Source organism: Haliaeetus leucocephalus, unplaced genomic scaffold (assembly GCF_000737465.1).
Source record: "Haliaeetus leucocephalus isolate CR32 unplaced genomic scaffold, Haliaeetus_leucocephalus-4.0 Scaffold636, whole genome shotgun sequence".
NCBI lineage: Eukaryota > Metazoa > Chordata > Aves > Accipitriformes > Accipitridae > Haliaeetus > Haliaeetus leucocephalus.
The window spans coordinates 6,039,857-6,057,111 of NW_010973072.1; the positions used below are offsets into that span (position 1 = coordinate 6,039,857).

Genomic DNA, 17,255 nt, shown 5'->3' on the forward strand with positions numbered 1-17,255 from the left:
AGAAACAAACCAATTGTGATTAAATACATTTACTTAAATTTATGAAAATTATTTACCAACTTAAGCATCTCCTACTAGAGAGTTTTGAGCATTATCTTAACTAATTAGATTATGCATTATCTATGTAATGAATCATATATTATCTGTGTAATGAATCCTGATGAAGATTAAAAGAAAATCTCATTACTTCAAATTGTTGTTCTGGCACAAGATTTCGACGATTTCTATTAAAACCCTTTCTTGAACACGTGGATATGAATGAAAGGTCAGATCTTTGGCTTACAAATCCCCATTTCTCTGTACCAGCTGCACTTAAAGGGCACAGAGCTACTTCAATGCACACAATATTCCTCTAGTCTGGAGGAATCTTGCAACGTTGTCAGGACAGGATGGATTCAGAAACGGGGAGGATAAAGAGATCGGCTCCTGTGGACTTCCACTATTACTGCAACTGAGAGAAGCTTTGAGACTCAATTCTGTTAAGAACTACTTCAGGATCTTAAATTGCCCTTTTTCGATTTACCTTATATTGGTGGTTCTCAAGGGGCATTGTATTTGACAGTTTCTCTCTATCCAAGGAGTCAGTTAACGAGGTCTGACTTAATACATTTTTGTGCTCCTGTTGTCTACAAAACAAAAACATATCTGTTCTGCATCTTTAAATGAGGTAGTGGGCTATCATTAGTCTTTCTGCATATCTGAAAAGGCTGCTGCTCATCTGCTCTGGAAGTGCAATCTATATAAACAGTAGTGCATTAAGGCAATCAGGAAAAGCATATCTGACTGAAAAATAGTCAAAAGCTAAGTCAAAACTCTCAGTCAGCACTGCAGTGCCAATCTAGCTGTGTTCTGCTGTTTCTGCATGTCCAAATTTCCCATTAATTATCTCTCAGCAGGAGTTCTGCATAAAGCAATGTGGTCAAAGAAATTTTCAGTCACTAAGGGAAAGCAGAATATCATAGTCTATCTCTGTCATGCAGGGAGGAGAACCTTGCCCATGCTGATTAAGTACAGCAGTTGACAACAGATGTTATTTGTTAATTATTGACATATCCAAAGGGTTCTATGGCTTGACAGAATCCGTAACAGATAAATTATCTACTTTGTTGTATCTCATCATGGAACATATGGTGGCAGTTTGATGTAGTACAACTTTTTAATATTTTTTTTAATGTATTCCTACATTGAATTCCTCACTCCTTTTTCTGTTACTTCTTGATGCATCAGAATGTGTGCTTTCTTTTGTTTCCCTTTTTTTCTAGCATCCAATTATCCTCTGTTTCCTGATACAGTACAGCTACTCAGAGGTTCTGATGTATCTTGTTTGCCAGTTCACAGGTTTTTTTTTTCACCCTTAAAAAATATCAACCAGATGGTTTCAAAAAATGCCAATTATATCTAATATATTATTTGAAATTAAAGCATCACTGCAAAATGCCCCTCATCTTATTAACTGCTTGAAACTATACGTATCACTTCAGATGCACAAAGAACCGTGTGTTCCACCACTGTATTAAACAAAAGCCTACCGAGAATTTGAGCTGCTTCAAGATAAATCTAAGTGAATAGCTAAATTGTATGCTACAAAGTATTCATATGTATCTAAAGCTCAGATCTGAAAAGCAGATCCTGCAAACCATTCAGCAGATTAAATAGCACAGTATGAAGGACATACTGATTTTTTATTTAGTCTTGCAGTTAAGACATAGACTTGCTTGTGTACCTCAATGAAGACAAGATACATATTTCTGATGACAAATGTCTGAGGTGTCATCTGCTTTGACTTGTAGCTGGAAAGTTACTTAACTATATTAAATGATATTTCATTTCTTCTCCTCTATAAGCTTACATTCCCACTTTGGAAAGCACCTGGGGATCTCCACTGCTGAAAATTAATTTTCTTGTAACATACAAAATTGGGAACGTTAATAAACATAATTTAGTTTCCTACTAGAAATTGAGACATAGAAACTGTCACTGAATTTGACACATGTGCAAATGACTTAGTTCATGGATGAATTAGCACTTGAAAAAAATAGGGAACCAAGCGAGGAAAAAGGAAAAAAATTATAAAAATTAGGTATTTAAAAATTAGTGTTAACCTGATTAACTCTTTTTTTTATATATTACCTTAACCTGTAAATATTTTTCACAGAGTGAAGCTATATAATATGAAAGTGAAATCTATTTTACAACAAGAATTCCCAAAGAAAGGCCTTGTATTTGACAGCTCTGGTAGATGCTAGTTGGAGTTGTTATAAAGAGGCTTATGTCATGCAGAGTTGATGACTTAGAACTCAGACACTGAGTAAAACAAACCTTTGATATACCTCAGCTGTTTCTGAACAACATGTAGCACCAGGAACAAAATTAATTATGAAAATATTCTCAATAGGAAAATGAACTAGTTAAAGTCAGAGCTGAAGCACTATGTAAGGATGAATTTGCCAGACATACGTATTCCAAAAAACTGTGGGAGGGCAGGTCTTTGTGATCCAACAGAGACTCCAAAAATATCACAAGCTCAACACAAGAAGGTGTGAAGAGCAAAAGTCCAAGTGTACAAAAAGGAGTATATAAAGCTTCACATACAATGAACAAGCACTAACCACTGCATGCCTGGCGTTTGGAACAAAATGCAAAAAGTGCAGAGGATCACCCTATTCTGTAAGAGGTACTGCATGCACACAGCGAGGGCAGAGCACAACAGTTTGCTCAGAAGAAAGCTCTATAGGAAGGACATCTAATGGTGCAATTAATGAATGGCCTAAATGAATGAAACAGATATAAGCTGCATGTGAGTAGGGATATAAGATCACTTTAAACATAAGGACATACATATTTAGCAATGACAAATACAGCATATTGGATGAGGTATATGCACTTGCTGAGCAACTGTAAAATATTGGGAAATGAAAAAACGTTAAAAATGGCATGGATATTGTTGAATTGGAAGTAAAAAGAAAGTTACCATCATGGTACTTAGAAACCACACATCATAAAAGCCTGGTGTTACAAAGCAGATCAAAAAAATGGCAAGAAAAAAAATCAGAAAACAAGCATCACACACACACGCCATAGTTCGCACAATGATTTTCTAGAACAAAATCAACCATAACTTACAATATATCAAAATATCAGTTATCTATTATTTTAATTTTGGGAATACAGTTAAGTTCACTTACAATACTTAAAAGGTCATTTGGAAAGACTGAAATGCAGTAGCAAAACTCACTTTAAACATTATCTTAAAAATATCTCTGCTCTTTCTTCTGACAGATTGTTTGTACAAAGTTTCTCCTTATTTCCTTAAAATTTTGGGGGAAAAAAAGCAGTAAATCCTGCGTAGGTCTTTTCAGGAAAAGAGAAAAATTTTAAACTCTGTAGGCCCACACAGAAACACCAAGGCAACACAACTCACCAAATGCAACCTGAATCTTTGCCTGGATTCGTACAAAAATCAGTACTTCCTTTAAATGATCTTGTTCTTCCTGGGATTTTGAAAGTGGTAATTAAGCAGCAGCATCTCAGCATCTGGACAAGGCAGTGGGATATGGTTAAATTCAGCCAGCCGCTGGTTCTGCCATATGCATGTAAGGGTTACTGCATAAACCCTTTTCTTTCCAGCCTTCTCTGGCCCAGGTTTCTGAATCTAAACTTTCCCCTAATGATCAGCTTTTACTCTTCCCACAGCAGTTCAAAGGCTCAGACATGTTGGTAGACCAGGAAATAAAACTCAAGTAGGCCAAGAAGCACCCATGCAGAACTGATACCTCTTGTGCAGTGTTGAAACTCTGTACATCTGGAACAGTGAGATCTTTGACTTCACACAGTCTGAAGAAAAGCCCCATGAATAACCTGGGGCTATTTGTGGTCTAGTACCTCAAGCAGACAGAAATGGAAAAAAACTATGGCTTGAAACTATTAAAAATTTGTAAGCATAATTTTGCTTACTATCTTAAATAACTGAGATATGAAAAGCTTATACTCTGTAACTATTAGTAGCTAGTATCAGTACTGGAATTGTTCAAAAAGTCTCATCCACATTTGCTTAAAAACAACAAAATCTTATGGATTGCCAAGACAAATTAAAAGAAAAGTTCTTTCATTTAACTCCTATAAAGATACCTAACCTACCACAGGTTTTAAAAGATGCGGATACCTAAACATCACTATGAATTTTAAAGTGTCTTTCTGTAGAAACTTTTTTTTTTTTTAAACATGAGCAGTTCAGCTAATTAGACCTCTGTATAATAGTAGTGGCTTGAAAATTTTTAATTTAATTAATCGGACTACTCTGTGAGTATGAGAAATTTACTAACACTATTTTTTTGTTAAATTAGAGCTTTGTCTGCTTGGTGTAAATTTATTAAATGTGTATCATGCTTCCAATTTAAAACTTCCTTTTCAATGAAGCATCCAAATCTAGCAGCTTGTTTTCACGTAATGTAGAAGCATCCAGTTATGAACTGGATATGAAAGTGTCAATCTGAATATCCAAATGTGTCGTATCTCAGTAAAAGGAAATCAAACGTACATATGTGGACTCTGTAAGAAAGCCAAACACCACAAAATAATATAAGCATTTTAAATCAATCCTTGCAAAAAAACTCACCATTCAAGGGATTTTTTTTTAGTGTCTTTTCCCATAAGATTCTGGCTTGCAGCATGGAACATGGCTTATTGTACATGGGCAGAAAGAACGGAGAAGAGGCCTTCCTTGCTCTGCTCCAGCAATGAACAGAAAGTAAGGGAAAAGTTATCCTCATAACTTTTTCCTAGTGAACACAGAGTTCATAAAAGTCACCACTCTTCAAGGGGTTATCAGCTTGTACACGTATCACAGACCTTCAGACAGACTTTAAAACAGCTTTAGAATTCTCGCTTTCTAATAAAGGCAGTAAAATCAGAGAGACAGTGGTATTTCCAGAGCAAATGAGCATCACAGACATGAAAACAGTACAGATCTTAGTCTCCTGATCGGTGTTGAAACACCAGTTATACTGAAATTATATGTATGCCATTTAATTCCCAGTAGATACCATGTAACTTCAGTACAGAGATTTTGTAATAAAAACCTGCAAGACAAAAACTTGCATGGCATTGTTTTCCTTCTTGTTTGTGTGAGTGATTTATCTAATATGTGATTATAAACTGAAATGTTCAAGATTTCTTTCAATAAATACTACTTCTTATACAGGGAAATAATAAGACTTTAACAAATTAAAGTCTGATACCTACATACATCATTCTAGAAACACCTTGAAAAAAAATGAACATAAATCACAGAGACAATTACAAAACAGCTGAACAGAATAAATAAGGTGTAAGCATGCTCTATTTCAAACAAGAAAAGATGTTATTTTTTATTTTGTTCTTGGTAAAGTAGCATATTTCAACCAGATTACAACAAAATTACCACAGGATATTTAAAAAAAAAATACAAGAAAGTATTTAGAAAATTTTATATATGTACACATTTGCTTAAAAAGTCTATAATGTAAACATTAGCATAAACAAGTTAAAATAATATTACAAACAGTTTATTAATACTTATGTGAATGCTGTACATATATACGCTTCAGAATTAATACTATCTTTCCTACAATTTAACAGGAACAACAGCCCTCCCCTCCTGCCCCTCAGTCGAAAGGGAAATCCAGCTTCTTCAGTTGCCAACAGGTTTGGTCCCCCACACAAGATACTTATTTATCTCACTGTTAAGTAAGAAAGAAAGTGCAGCCTTTCAGAATTAGATTTTCAACCACATTTACATTTCTATAATTTTTAGCTTCTTAAATATTAATAATCCACTCAAAAAAACAACTACCACAGTTTAACTTCTGTCATGGCATGGACATTATTTCTGAAATCTTGTTAAAGAAACTGATTCCCCTACATGGAATTGCAATACATTTGTTTTGATGCAACAAAAAAAATATTTTTTTTAAGTCCAGATATTTGCAGCGATTTGTAAATCTGGAAAATTCATTTCTCTCTAAACATTTCAGTGCTGTTTTCTAGTATAAATTCATGCCCTTATTAACCAAAACCTAATCCATTATTATTAATTAGAAGTATGTCCTGATTATTTTTTAAAAAGAAATTTTATAAATAATCTAAGTTATCTGTAACTGGACCATAAAAGCACAGTTAGTGCAGAATAAGAAATAAATGAAATGTACAATGTCAGACCACTGTGTAGAACAAGTGTTTTATCTTCCATTCAATATGTGAAATACAAAGCAGGTTAACTGACCTTTTTTAAACATATTCTATATTTCATATATTAAAGTTATTCTTTCAATACACAATGCTAAGAAACTACTGAAATGACTACATAATCATCAAATTAATATTCCATGTGATGCAGGGTGCTGACTGAAATATCCTAACCTACAGAAACTGAAGGAGAGAAATTCTTTACTTTCTTGAGTTGTTTAACCACTTTTCCAGAAGTGACTCAAGCTCTAATACAGAAGTATTATTATTGTTTCCTGGGAGAAAATTGTTTTCTCATGTTAAACATGTTTATTTTCATATATACTGGAGTTCCAGCTAGAAGAGCACAGTGCTGCTATCAAGATTTGCAAGGGTGTATAGGAGCAGAATTTGTTGAAAAAGTATTTTTCTTTCTTTTAAATGGCTGTCCCACAGGTTTCTCATAGTAATTTCAAGCAGGTAACTATTTCTACCCACAGGTATATATTATCTGTCCTCAGAATTACAAGATATTAGATGAAAAATGTTTTAGGCTGGGAGTTGGGGGGTCTGAACCTTTAAAATGGCATGAAACTTAGAGCAGAACCGAGATCCCTGTGTGGTTTGATGCAAAAAGAATGACATCCATATCTGAAAGTACTAATAACTGATTCTGTTAACAAAGTATCACAATCATATTCTTAAATCATTAATATGTCCTGACAGACAGTATCATTAGTTCACTTGGGGTTCACTGAGTCTCATTTATTATTAGCTTACTGCTCTGAGTCAGTCAACCCCATTTGTTAGTAGGTTCTTCTTAATTAATTTGACAGCTACCACACAGATCTTGTTCTATACAATAAAACATAACAAAAACAGTGCACCTTAGCAGTAGGTCACAATTTTGAGCCAGTGATCTTTAATACCATTATGTCCTTTCTCTAAATACTTGTATTAATCCAATCATGATGGTTTATGACTTCCAGTAGATTCTGTAAGATAGTATAATTTGATTACAACTATCACATCAACAATATATTCCATAATAAACACTGGCTTTGAAATTATTAGTCTTCCTACGAGTATGTGACTTAATGGACATATCAGTTTAAGCCTTTATAACTATGTCAATATCCTGCCTCATATAAACCTTGCAAATTTATTATTATTATTATTATTGAGCAACTTGATTTAATGCAAAAGCTAAGTCGATACAATGCATTCTCTATAATGAATGACAGAATCTCTAAATAAATGAGGTTCTGAAAAAACATAGTCAATATGTAATGAATACTGATAGACAATCACATCTGCAAAAGATGGAAGAGTCTTGCCTCCCTGTGTTTCTTAGGAAATTGTTCATTTTGCATGTGATTTGAGAACAACATAAAAATAAAAGTAGTGCCACTTATTTTTACAATTTATTTTGAATAGTCACTGAAGGTTCCAGATGAGCAGCCCTAGAGACCTACTACATCTAAAGATAAAACAGGAATGAAATGGGAACGATATTACAAATTCCTCTACACTGCCTATACCAGGCCATAGCCCGAAGCTTGCAGGAAGAACCCCAGGGACCAACCTGTCCCGAGTCCTCTATTCTGTGACTACAGTGCTGTTCAAAGTAGCCAACAAGAACTGGTTGAACCCACCAACTCATTGCCCACCAGCCACTGACCACATATAAGGGTTTAACAGCTATTGGTCAGTACCAAAGGAAATCAGATTTGTACAAAAATTGTAACTACATGCATGGAATTAGGTGACACAGGATAAACTGATAAAATCATCCAATTGATAGAATCATTGTTACACTTACAGGTATTTTATAAGAATAATATAACCATTTTGGATTCTTAATACCAGTTGGTCAACCTTCTTCAGCAGTCTTTGCCGATTCTGGTAAATAAACAGAAGAAGTGGGATTTGTGACAGATATGTACAATTCTCTCAAAGACATGGCATTTTAGAATGTCTTGAGGTGCTAAGAATTTGGGCGTTCACATCACTAGGTATCTACTTGCAGTCATGCAAGTACCTCACTGACCTTCAAAATAACCAGGTGTATAAAGTGGGAAAGCTATCTTGTGAAGAAAGGCTTTCATTTAATTATTTTCTGAGATTTTAGAGAAACCACAGATGAGCTTTAAATGGATTAGTAACGCACCCATTATGGTATCTTGTATCACAAAGCAAACGTTGTTTGCAGACTGTAATCTTAGGAGCTGATACACAATTCAGCTAAAGTTAATATAGAACAATTTGTACATAGTAAACAAGTTCAGTATTTTTATGTGATCTACATAAATACATTAAAAATTACAAGCAAAATAATCAGGAATGAAATAATTTTAAGAGCCAAATGTAGATACAAAAGAATTCCTTCTAAACAACTGAAAAAAATTAAATATAAGCCTGCACTAAATGAGATTTCTTACCATTTGCAACTTTCTAAATAAGTACTCTGTGAATTATTTCCTGAAAATAAATACAGCTTCATGTGACAGATACATCACAAAGGTTTCCACACAGTGTTTTCTTTGAGATTTACTCACAATTCAATGTTAATAGAAGTGTGTCACATTTCTACTAACCAAGTCTCCACTTTCTGAAAAATTAATTTAGAATTGTTTCAAAGGAGGACCATCATAATAGCTACTTTCCTTTCCAATGATCTAAACTATCAGCAGTGTATCAGACTGAAGGGTTTGGAGAAGCGTTAGCTGACAAGCTACTCGCTTTCCTTTCTTCTTAAATAAATGTCCCACTGTAGTTTACACAGAACATGAACAGTAATTCAACTTCTAATAAAAACAAATTAGCTAGCTCCCAGGCTGGCCTTTTGGATTTTCTATTTATCTATCTATTTATTTTGTAACTGAGATCTCTTACTGACTGAAAAATATTGTTTCATTTCCGCGACATGATTTTACTTTGTCGTATTTCATCTACTGAAATTTCTGACCTGAAGAGTGAATTCCACTCCTCTTTGCCACATTTTGCTATTCAGTGCAATCTATAAACTACGTATTTCGATGGCAGGAATCCAGCATTTGGGGCTTGTAGTCAGGCACCAGCCCTCTGATGCCACTCACTGTGTGTAATGAACCCCTACTCACTCAAGAAGTGCCACTGAAAATGACTGCACCACTTACCTGACTAAACAATACAGGTTTGAAGAACAGAAGTTCCAGTTTGGTAGAACTTTAGTAAAGCACTGAGGTAAAAAATCTGTAATTAATCATCAGCTTGTTTCTTCTGCAGAGTAATATTAGCTTTCAATATCTACTGACGTGAGAATTTAATATAACGAATGGATAATAAAATGACAAGATACATCAATTTAAGGAACATTATCCAAAAAACTTCTGAGAAGAAAGATGTTCTTACACAAAGGAAAACCAGAATACAACTGATAGAAAATTTGAATGTACACTGCTTAAACTTAATGAAGAGAAGAAGATAGCTAACATATTAACTGCCTACGGCAGTGCAGTTAATGGATACTGAACTGGATTCCAGTTAATCCATGTCAGGACTTCCATCACTTGTAATAATTCTTGTCCATTTTTTTAGTTACTCTTACAGTAGTACCATTACAAACTACTTTTTGATAAGAGGTGATGGGTAACAGGCACTTTCATTACAGGCAATTTTTAAGTATCACCATGTGAAGGGTTTTACAAAATCAGAGTAAGAATTCCACACTGCGCTGTTAATGATGGACTGTTCTGTAACATCAGCAACAAATTAATAACAAAATATAACCCAAGACTTGAAAACACTATTTTGTACCATGCTAATTTTGTGTATCTTTGTGGTGGTTTGTAGAAATCAATAATAGTGCACCCAGCCTTACGGCAAGACTGAAATGTCACTAAAAAATTATTACATTCTCTGATTTTAAAGAATTACTTCCCACAAATGAAAGCTATTGAGAATATCTAACTAGAAATGTACAAAAGCTATTTTTCCACTTGTAATGTTTTTCCCTTGTCATGTACTTAATCAAGTTTTTTAAAAACCTTTTTGTGTGTCAGAGGTTTACAATAAAAAAAAACCCCAGTCTTTCTATTTACAAAAGGTAATAAATTAGTGAGGTTGTTTTAAGCACAAGACATATTAAGTAGTGATAATCGTAACTGTTCTTCTAAGGAAAAAAAAATTGTCTTGACATGATAACCAAGTCTCTCTAGAACAGAAAAATGTACCTTTAGAAAGGGAGACAACACAATACAAACAAGGAATTCATAGTAACAGAAGAACCTCGGAAGAACAAAGGAGGGTATGTGCAATGCAGCTTTACAAAACAAAGAAAATGCCTATCAGTTTGCTGAGCCCTTGTGAAGAGCCCTCATATTCTTTTGAGAAAGTCATTACTGCCTTCCACAGTTAATCAGGATATGACCCTTAGTAATGAATGTCTCCTTTCACAATTTAAGTTGATGCAGCTGTAGTCTCTTCAGGAGCTTAAATTATAAATATAGGATAGGAAGGAATCACAGAACAACTTAAAGTACGTGGTGCTAGTATTCACAGTTATGAAAAAGTGTCAAAGATCACCACTCTGAGGCTCCAGGCTTCGTGGCTCTCTTTGATGGCTGCGAGATAGTTTGGGGAAGCGTGTAGTCACTCTCGAGCGATTGCTTTTGCTTACTGTTTCTCCAGAAGGTGGAATATCACTAGGAAGACAAGAAATAAAGACAGAAGTAGCTAGTTTATGTTATATGTAAATTATTCTGTAGTTATTCCAAACATGAAAAAAGCAGATGTTATGAGAGCCTGGCACATGACTGCAAAGTACAGCACACATCTTCAACTACATAGAACTGCATTCTTTCTACTGGTATCTCAAGTGTGAATTACAAAATGGGCTCTTTCAAAAATGAGAACTAGTAGAATTTTCAATACTTTATGGAAGATTGCAAATTACAGGATAAAAGCATATCTCTATGAATTGCAGTTCAGAAATGGTGGGAAAAGCATTTTGAAGTGATAAAAGTACAAGCAAAATAGACAAGAGCTTGCATGATGCTCTACTTAACAATCCTCTAATTATGGATGGATGTATCATTACGTGATGAAGTACATATTAGTAATACATCCCTGTTGGGAATTCTTCAGTCTCTTCTGACCCACAACAGACTAGTCTTACATAAATGAGCCTTTTGGAAAAGACTCCAAGAAGATGTACATCAAGTTCAAAAACAAGCAGTAACAGAAAATTCCAGCTTACCTAGGTGATACTCAGAGGCTATAGACTCCTCGGAAAACTACAGTATAAAGGGATAGCGTTGTACTTTTGCCATTCTTTTAGAGGACTCCACGTGGTTTTTAATTATACTGCTTACATACAGATCAAGAAATAAAACTAAATTTTGCATTTTGCAACTCAGCTAGGCAATAAAATTACACAGTGTACAAAGCCAAGCTTATTTTTATAAGTTAAAAAACCCAACCTTACAACACCTATCTTCAGAGTCCATTAACAAGTCCATAAGGGAGGAATTGCTCATCTGCAGTTCTTGCCAGATTAAACAATGACAGCTATATTTTAAAACAATCACTGAATTTACTCTGTGTAGTTCCCTTTTTCCTGCAGAGTGACCTTCCTCACAGGTCAGACAGCCCTTCAAAAGCCATAGGCACACTCAAGGCTCCACTCGAGCATTTTGAGCACCCACATGGGAGAGATCTTAGCAAAGCAAAAGCCTTTAACAAGTCCTGGGACTGAGTGGAAAATTCACTTGTAGGAAGCAGAGCACTTCTGCAAGATAAGGCAGCTGTATCACTGGTAGCCATTAGCTTTTTAACTACAATGCACACATTGGCTGTTACTCACTAAAACAATAATAAAAAAACAGTATAGAAAAAATGTGCCCAATTCAGATGCTGAACATTAACAGAAAATAAAATTATCATTTTTTAATGGCAGTGTATTTTACTTGTCTAGATTTCTGAGCAGAAAAGTCTAAAATAACCTTAGTTAAAATAATAAAGGATTATTCTAAATTAAGATTCACTGCACTCCTATTGTAGTATTTAGTTTTCCTAGGTAACTAGAGTCCTTCACATGAAAAAAATTGCATAAAATACCTGTGGTATACATCATCCTCTTCTTTAATAATAAGATTAACAAGTTAGATATTTAATTCCTTATTTTTCTTGCCACTAAAATAAAAACTCTAAAAATTAATTTTGAATATGTTATTAATTCTTGGTAGCCAAGGATAATTGGACTTCCAACCCTGCTCCTGTGTTTTCTTATTTTGAAACTCAGCAATGCTATCTAAGTTGCTATAGAGAATTCTGATCATGTGAATCCAATTTCAGCTGTGCTCATTAGCATGGATTTCAGTTAGTAACAGGAATATTATTACTCATTATTTTTATACTATTTATAAAATGGCAGTGATGCAGTGTTGATACTCTAATGCTTGTAAAATAGCGCATGGGATAGTGGCTTCAGAGGGTTGCGAGTCTGTGTTAAAATATGTATCTTTCAGAACATGTAAACATAAATCATCTAAGTATCAAATATACAATGGAATAAAATTAAATTTTCACCTCATTGGGCTTTTCTCAATCTAAAATAGGTTAATTTACCAGCATGGTGGCCACTGTTGATAGTACTTTAGCTTTATCAGGGAGACAGACGGCTGCTTTACAGATACACAGTAGTTTACACTGCAGAAGAAAGCACAGTGTTATGTGCAATTACTCTAATTTGGTGATTGCTTTATTGAAAGTACATTTTAATACACAAGCTCCTCCTGCTGGCATGTCCACAAAATGACATTACTGTCAGCCCAATGGGAAGTCACTCTTTCTCTTCTGGAGGAAAAATGGCATTCAAGGAAAAAAGTGCAAAAGCTGCAAAATGAATTCCCCTAAAACGAAGAGATAGCAATTAATATCAGTCTGCCCTGATAGGCATGGCTAAGGTAATAAGATCATCTTAGGATAATTACATGAACACCAATGTCTGTGAATGAAGGACAAATATTGCAAGTAATTCTGCTAATTTAAATGATGCTACTCCAGAACGAGATATATCTAATAACCAAATTAGAGATAATTTGTCTTAAATGTCTTAGCTAATTTTTATAATGACAATCCAAATTCTAAGACAAATCATTATGTTATGTAGGTTTACAGAAATCAGTTTACATCTGAGGAATTAGATCTTCATGCATCCAGCATGAAAAAGGAAACTGGAGCTGAAACTGAATTGATCAACTTCCATGGAAACAGTTGTTGTATAGGGAAAAAAGTTTAGAGTATTAAAAAAAGTCATACATGTAAAAGTATCTATCTTAAGCCCCTTTCCATCCTCCCTCCTCCAAAACCTGATGAGAAAACTTGCGATCTCACTTGTGTCTTTCAGCTCTTGCTTTTTACTCTACAGTTAAAATGGTGACTTTCCAATAACACCCAGAAAGTTTAACCACTACATTTGGGAAAAATACCCCCCCCCCCCCACACCCCCCCCCCCAAATGCACAGTAATCAAGTAGGAGGAAAAGATTAATCTCCTACCTCTTCTGTCTCTTGTTACTAGATTTAATAATTTAGTTCTGGCCTTGAGGTCAAATGATACTTACAGTGACCCTGGCACTAAAGAAGACACCTTTTTAAACCTAATGACAGTTCAACAGGTCAGATATTCCATGAACTCTTGGGCAGAGGTATGAAGACCTTAAAATGATCCTGTCAGTATTTCTGGCAAATGCACATGAAGATGAAATGGAGAAACTTGTTCTGAATCTATTTTTGCCAATCTATGTTTGGGATTGAGGAGGAAGGAATAAGCATACCTACGTGCAATGTTTGCACATCCTCTCATTTGACTCATTCAGCAAAAACAGTCTCTAGGCTAGTTTTTGGGGGTTGAGTTAGGGTTCACCTACAGTTGATAGTTTTACTCTGATTAAAATACAGATTTAAAATATGTAAATCTAAACCAGGGAGTAGCTAGTCAAGAATAACTCTTCCAGAACAGCTACCCCCAGTCCCTGTGGTAAGCACTTACTCTTGAAGTCTACATCTGTCTGAGTTACCCCTGTTCAGTTTTAATACAACATTCTTCTTTCAATTCCGTTACCTTTTTAGCCACTGAAGTCTTAACAGGGTTTAATTTTCTAGGCTGAGTCTGGCAGGCAGCCGGATGCTTGCCAGGTATTACCGTGTTCAGCAGTGGAATGTCCAAGTGCTTTTTTACATTCTCACCTTGTCCCATTCTGAAGAAAAAAGCAACCTGCTGAGGCAATCAATTCCCTCTTCCCACCAGGTCATTGTTTAGCTTTTAAGCATTCCCGATTGATCTGCCCAGTGTTTGTTTGGATACCAATTCAGTTTCATCAATTTTGTCTTGGTGTCAAGTTCTGCCTGAGGTGCATCTATAGAAAATAGCTTAAAATAACTGGTCTTTTTAATCAGCTTCTAGTTTATTCATAACTTTCATTTATTGCTCTCTGTGTATCAAAATGTGAACCACATTTTGTGTGTTTTTCTTTACATACTTAGCATATGGAACTGCAGTATTCTCTTAGCTGATGCTGTGAATATTTACATGAAGAAATTTAATTCCCATCTCATTGTCTACTCTTCAGGATAAAATTAGAGAGAGAAGTTTCTTATAAAAATAGTATAACAAGTCTGCAATTGGAAATACTTTCATACCAGCCAGAGACTGGAGAACAGAAGTAATAAGCACATCTTGAGAGTATAGCAAAGCTCAGGATAAGGTATTTCATATCTACCTACCTACCTATCTCTCACATGTAAATGCATCTCTGGAGACATGATTGTAATTTTGCTTGAGTTGTATTAAACATGCCTCATGAAGAAAGGCATTGGGTGGCAGATAAATTTCGTGACTTTTTTGCCAGTTTCTTGTGTTATTAATATTTTTGTTTGTCATTACAATAATCTAATTCCTGGTTATAACCCCAGTATTTAATGTGGTAAACTGGATTCAGGCAGGCAGCCTCCTCAAAAAAATAGTATTAAACAATGCCTATACTATATTAAGAGATCCTTATTAGACAAATGAGAACTAATTCTGACTTGCCAAAACAACATACCTCAGCACCTTCTGCTAATCAAAATCAGCTAAAACACCTGTTTAGTGGCATTATTAATTAAGACTCTGACTTCTTCAAATCATTTTATATACTCTAGTAACTCCTGCTTTGCAGTGATCTGGGTAAAATCCTTGTTTCTAGTTGCTGAAGTGTAAGAATAATTGCAGCCACATTCCTGCCATCACTCCCAATTTTTTAGAAATTAAATATAATTATTAATAAGAAACAGCGATCTCCATCCATTAATATAAATGACTGAGTTGGGATGTTTAAATAGTCAGCTATTAACAGAAGAGACAGAAAGATATGGGTAAGATAATCCTCTACAGTACACTTCAACATTGAAATCCTGCAGATACTATTAGAGCAAAGTTGTCAGGTTAAAAACTGAATAATCATGTCCTATCAAAATTAGATCTGAATTGATCAAGACATGAAAAGCATTAATTCTAATATTCTATCCAACTGTTTGATCAATATACAGCTCCTTCTACTCCCACATACATACTTCTACAGAACACAGTATTCATAATGATGTATTCAATCTCTTCTTGCTGTGAAATAATTACAAACACATAATCACGCTTCCATTTGTTATAACTTGAATGATCCTAACTCGAACATTCTCATGCTACAAATCAGTTCACTACCAGCATGAAGATTGTCTTCACAAACATCATCTGCATTGATATTTGAATTTTTCTGTAAACCATGACACCATACGTAATTCTGATGATCAGATCTTTTAATTCTTCCGCTAACTTTACTTTGAAGTTGGCATAACAAGATGGTTACTGTACAGTAAATGTTTAGCATCCATTAGTTATATCTATAAAATGAATAAAACCTGTCATTAATTTTGGATGAAATACATTTTCATTGAGGAAATGCTCAGAACCCTGTAAAAATGACCTTTCATTAGTTTACGTCTGAGCAATACTTTTACCTAGAGTCTCGTTCCTTGGCTTTCTAATGCATAATGACATCTGCACTAGGGAATGGTTACTTTCCATTTTTTGTGGTTCCCCAGCTAGAATAAAATAATGCATAAATATGGTACTCATGTAAATGATCCCTTCACAACTAACAAGAAAGCCAGAAACCACTGAACACATGTATAAGAAAAATTTCACCATAATACACTATTTTATAATGGATATAATTGTTTCATGTATTTCAATGATTAGTTGAAAGGCAGTAAGTTTGGCTATTCCATCCATTTCCATCTAGAAATCGCCAACATTCTACTCTGTTGGGGGTTAGCTCAATTTGTGTAAGCAGTATAATTTACAACTTCTCAGTGATAGGTAATTTAATGAACAAATGGTTCAGAAGCTGAACATGTTCCAAGGTTGTTTATATAATAACAAAATGGAGGATTTGCTTTCAGAAGAACAGTGTTCAGTGAATACCTGGATTTATTTTTTCCTGCTAGTACTGTAATTATCATCTTTAAGGAAAGCAGAGACAGATCTAGGATACATTTTTATTGAAAATATTGAGGTAACTAAAAACAGAAGACGTGCATCAAGATTCACAATGCATCATATATGTGAAAATAAAAGGAATTGCTACTTGTCAGACAAGAGTTCTATTTCAATGTGCAGAGACAGCAGTGCATTACAGTGCCTAGCCAGGCACTTCCTCCTCCATATTCACACGCTGTTTGCACACAAAAATGACATGGAATGGAGACAACTTTAATTACCAAATTAGCTTTTAAACAGCCCATAATCAATACGATTGGCATTGGAAGTAACAACAGAAAGAGTTTACAGAAAGTGTGTTCTCAGACACCAGCGTATGAGAAGCCAGTGAAAGGAGTTATATATTAACACTTGTGAGCTACCTGCCTCTAGTTTACACAGAACAAAAAAATGCAAAAAGTTGACCACCTTTCATGCCAAGCAATGAAAAAAACCCCACATTTACCATCTCCTCTAATTTGCCTAATTTTGCCAATATC

General features: G+C 34.7%; 1 protein-coding gene across 2 annotated transcripts in view; it reads right to left on the reverse strand.

The window, feature by feature from the left end:
* Positions 1-8,582: 8,582 nt before the first annotated feature.
* SNX29 (sorting nexin 29) overlaps positions 8,583-17,255 on the reverse strand; it is a 142,280-nt gene continuing 133,607 nt past the window's right edge. For both annotated transcript variants that reach the window (XM_010578486.1, XM_010578485.1), the window contains exon 21: positions 8,583-10,886. In XM_010578486.1, coding sequence (XP_010576788.1) covers positions 10,757-10,886 — 130 coding nt within the window. In that variant the 3' untranslated portion in view covers positions 8,583-10,756. The remainder of the gene's footprint in view (positions 10,887-17,255) is intronic.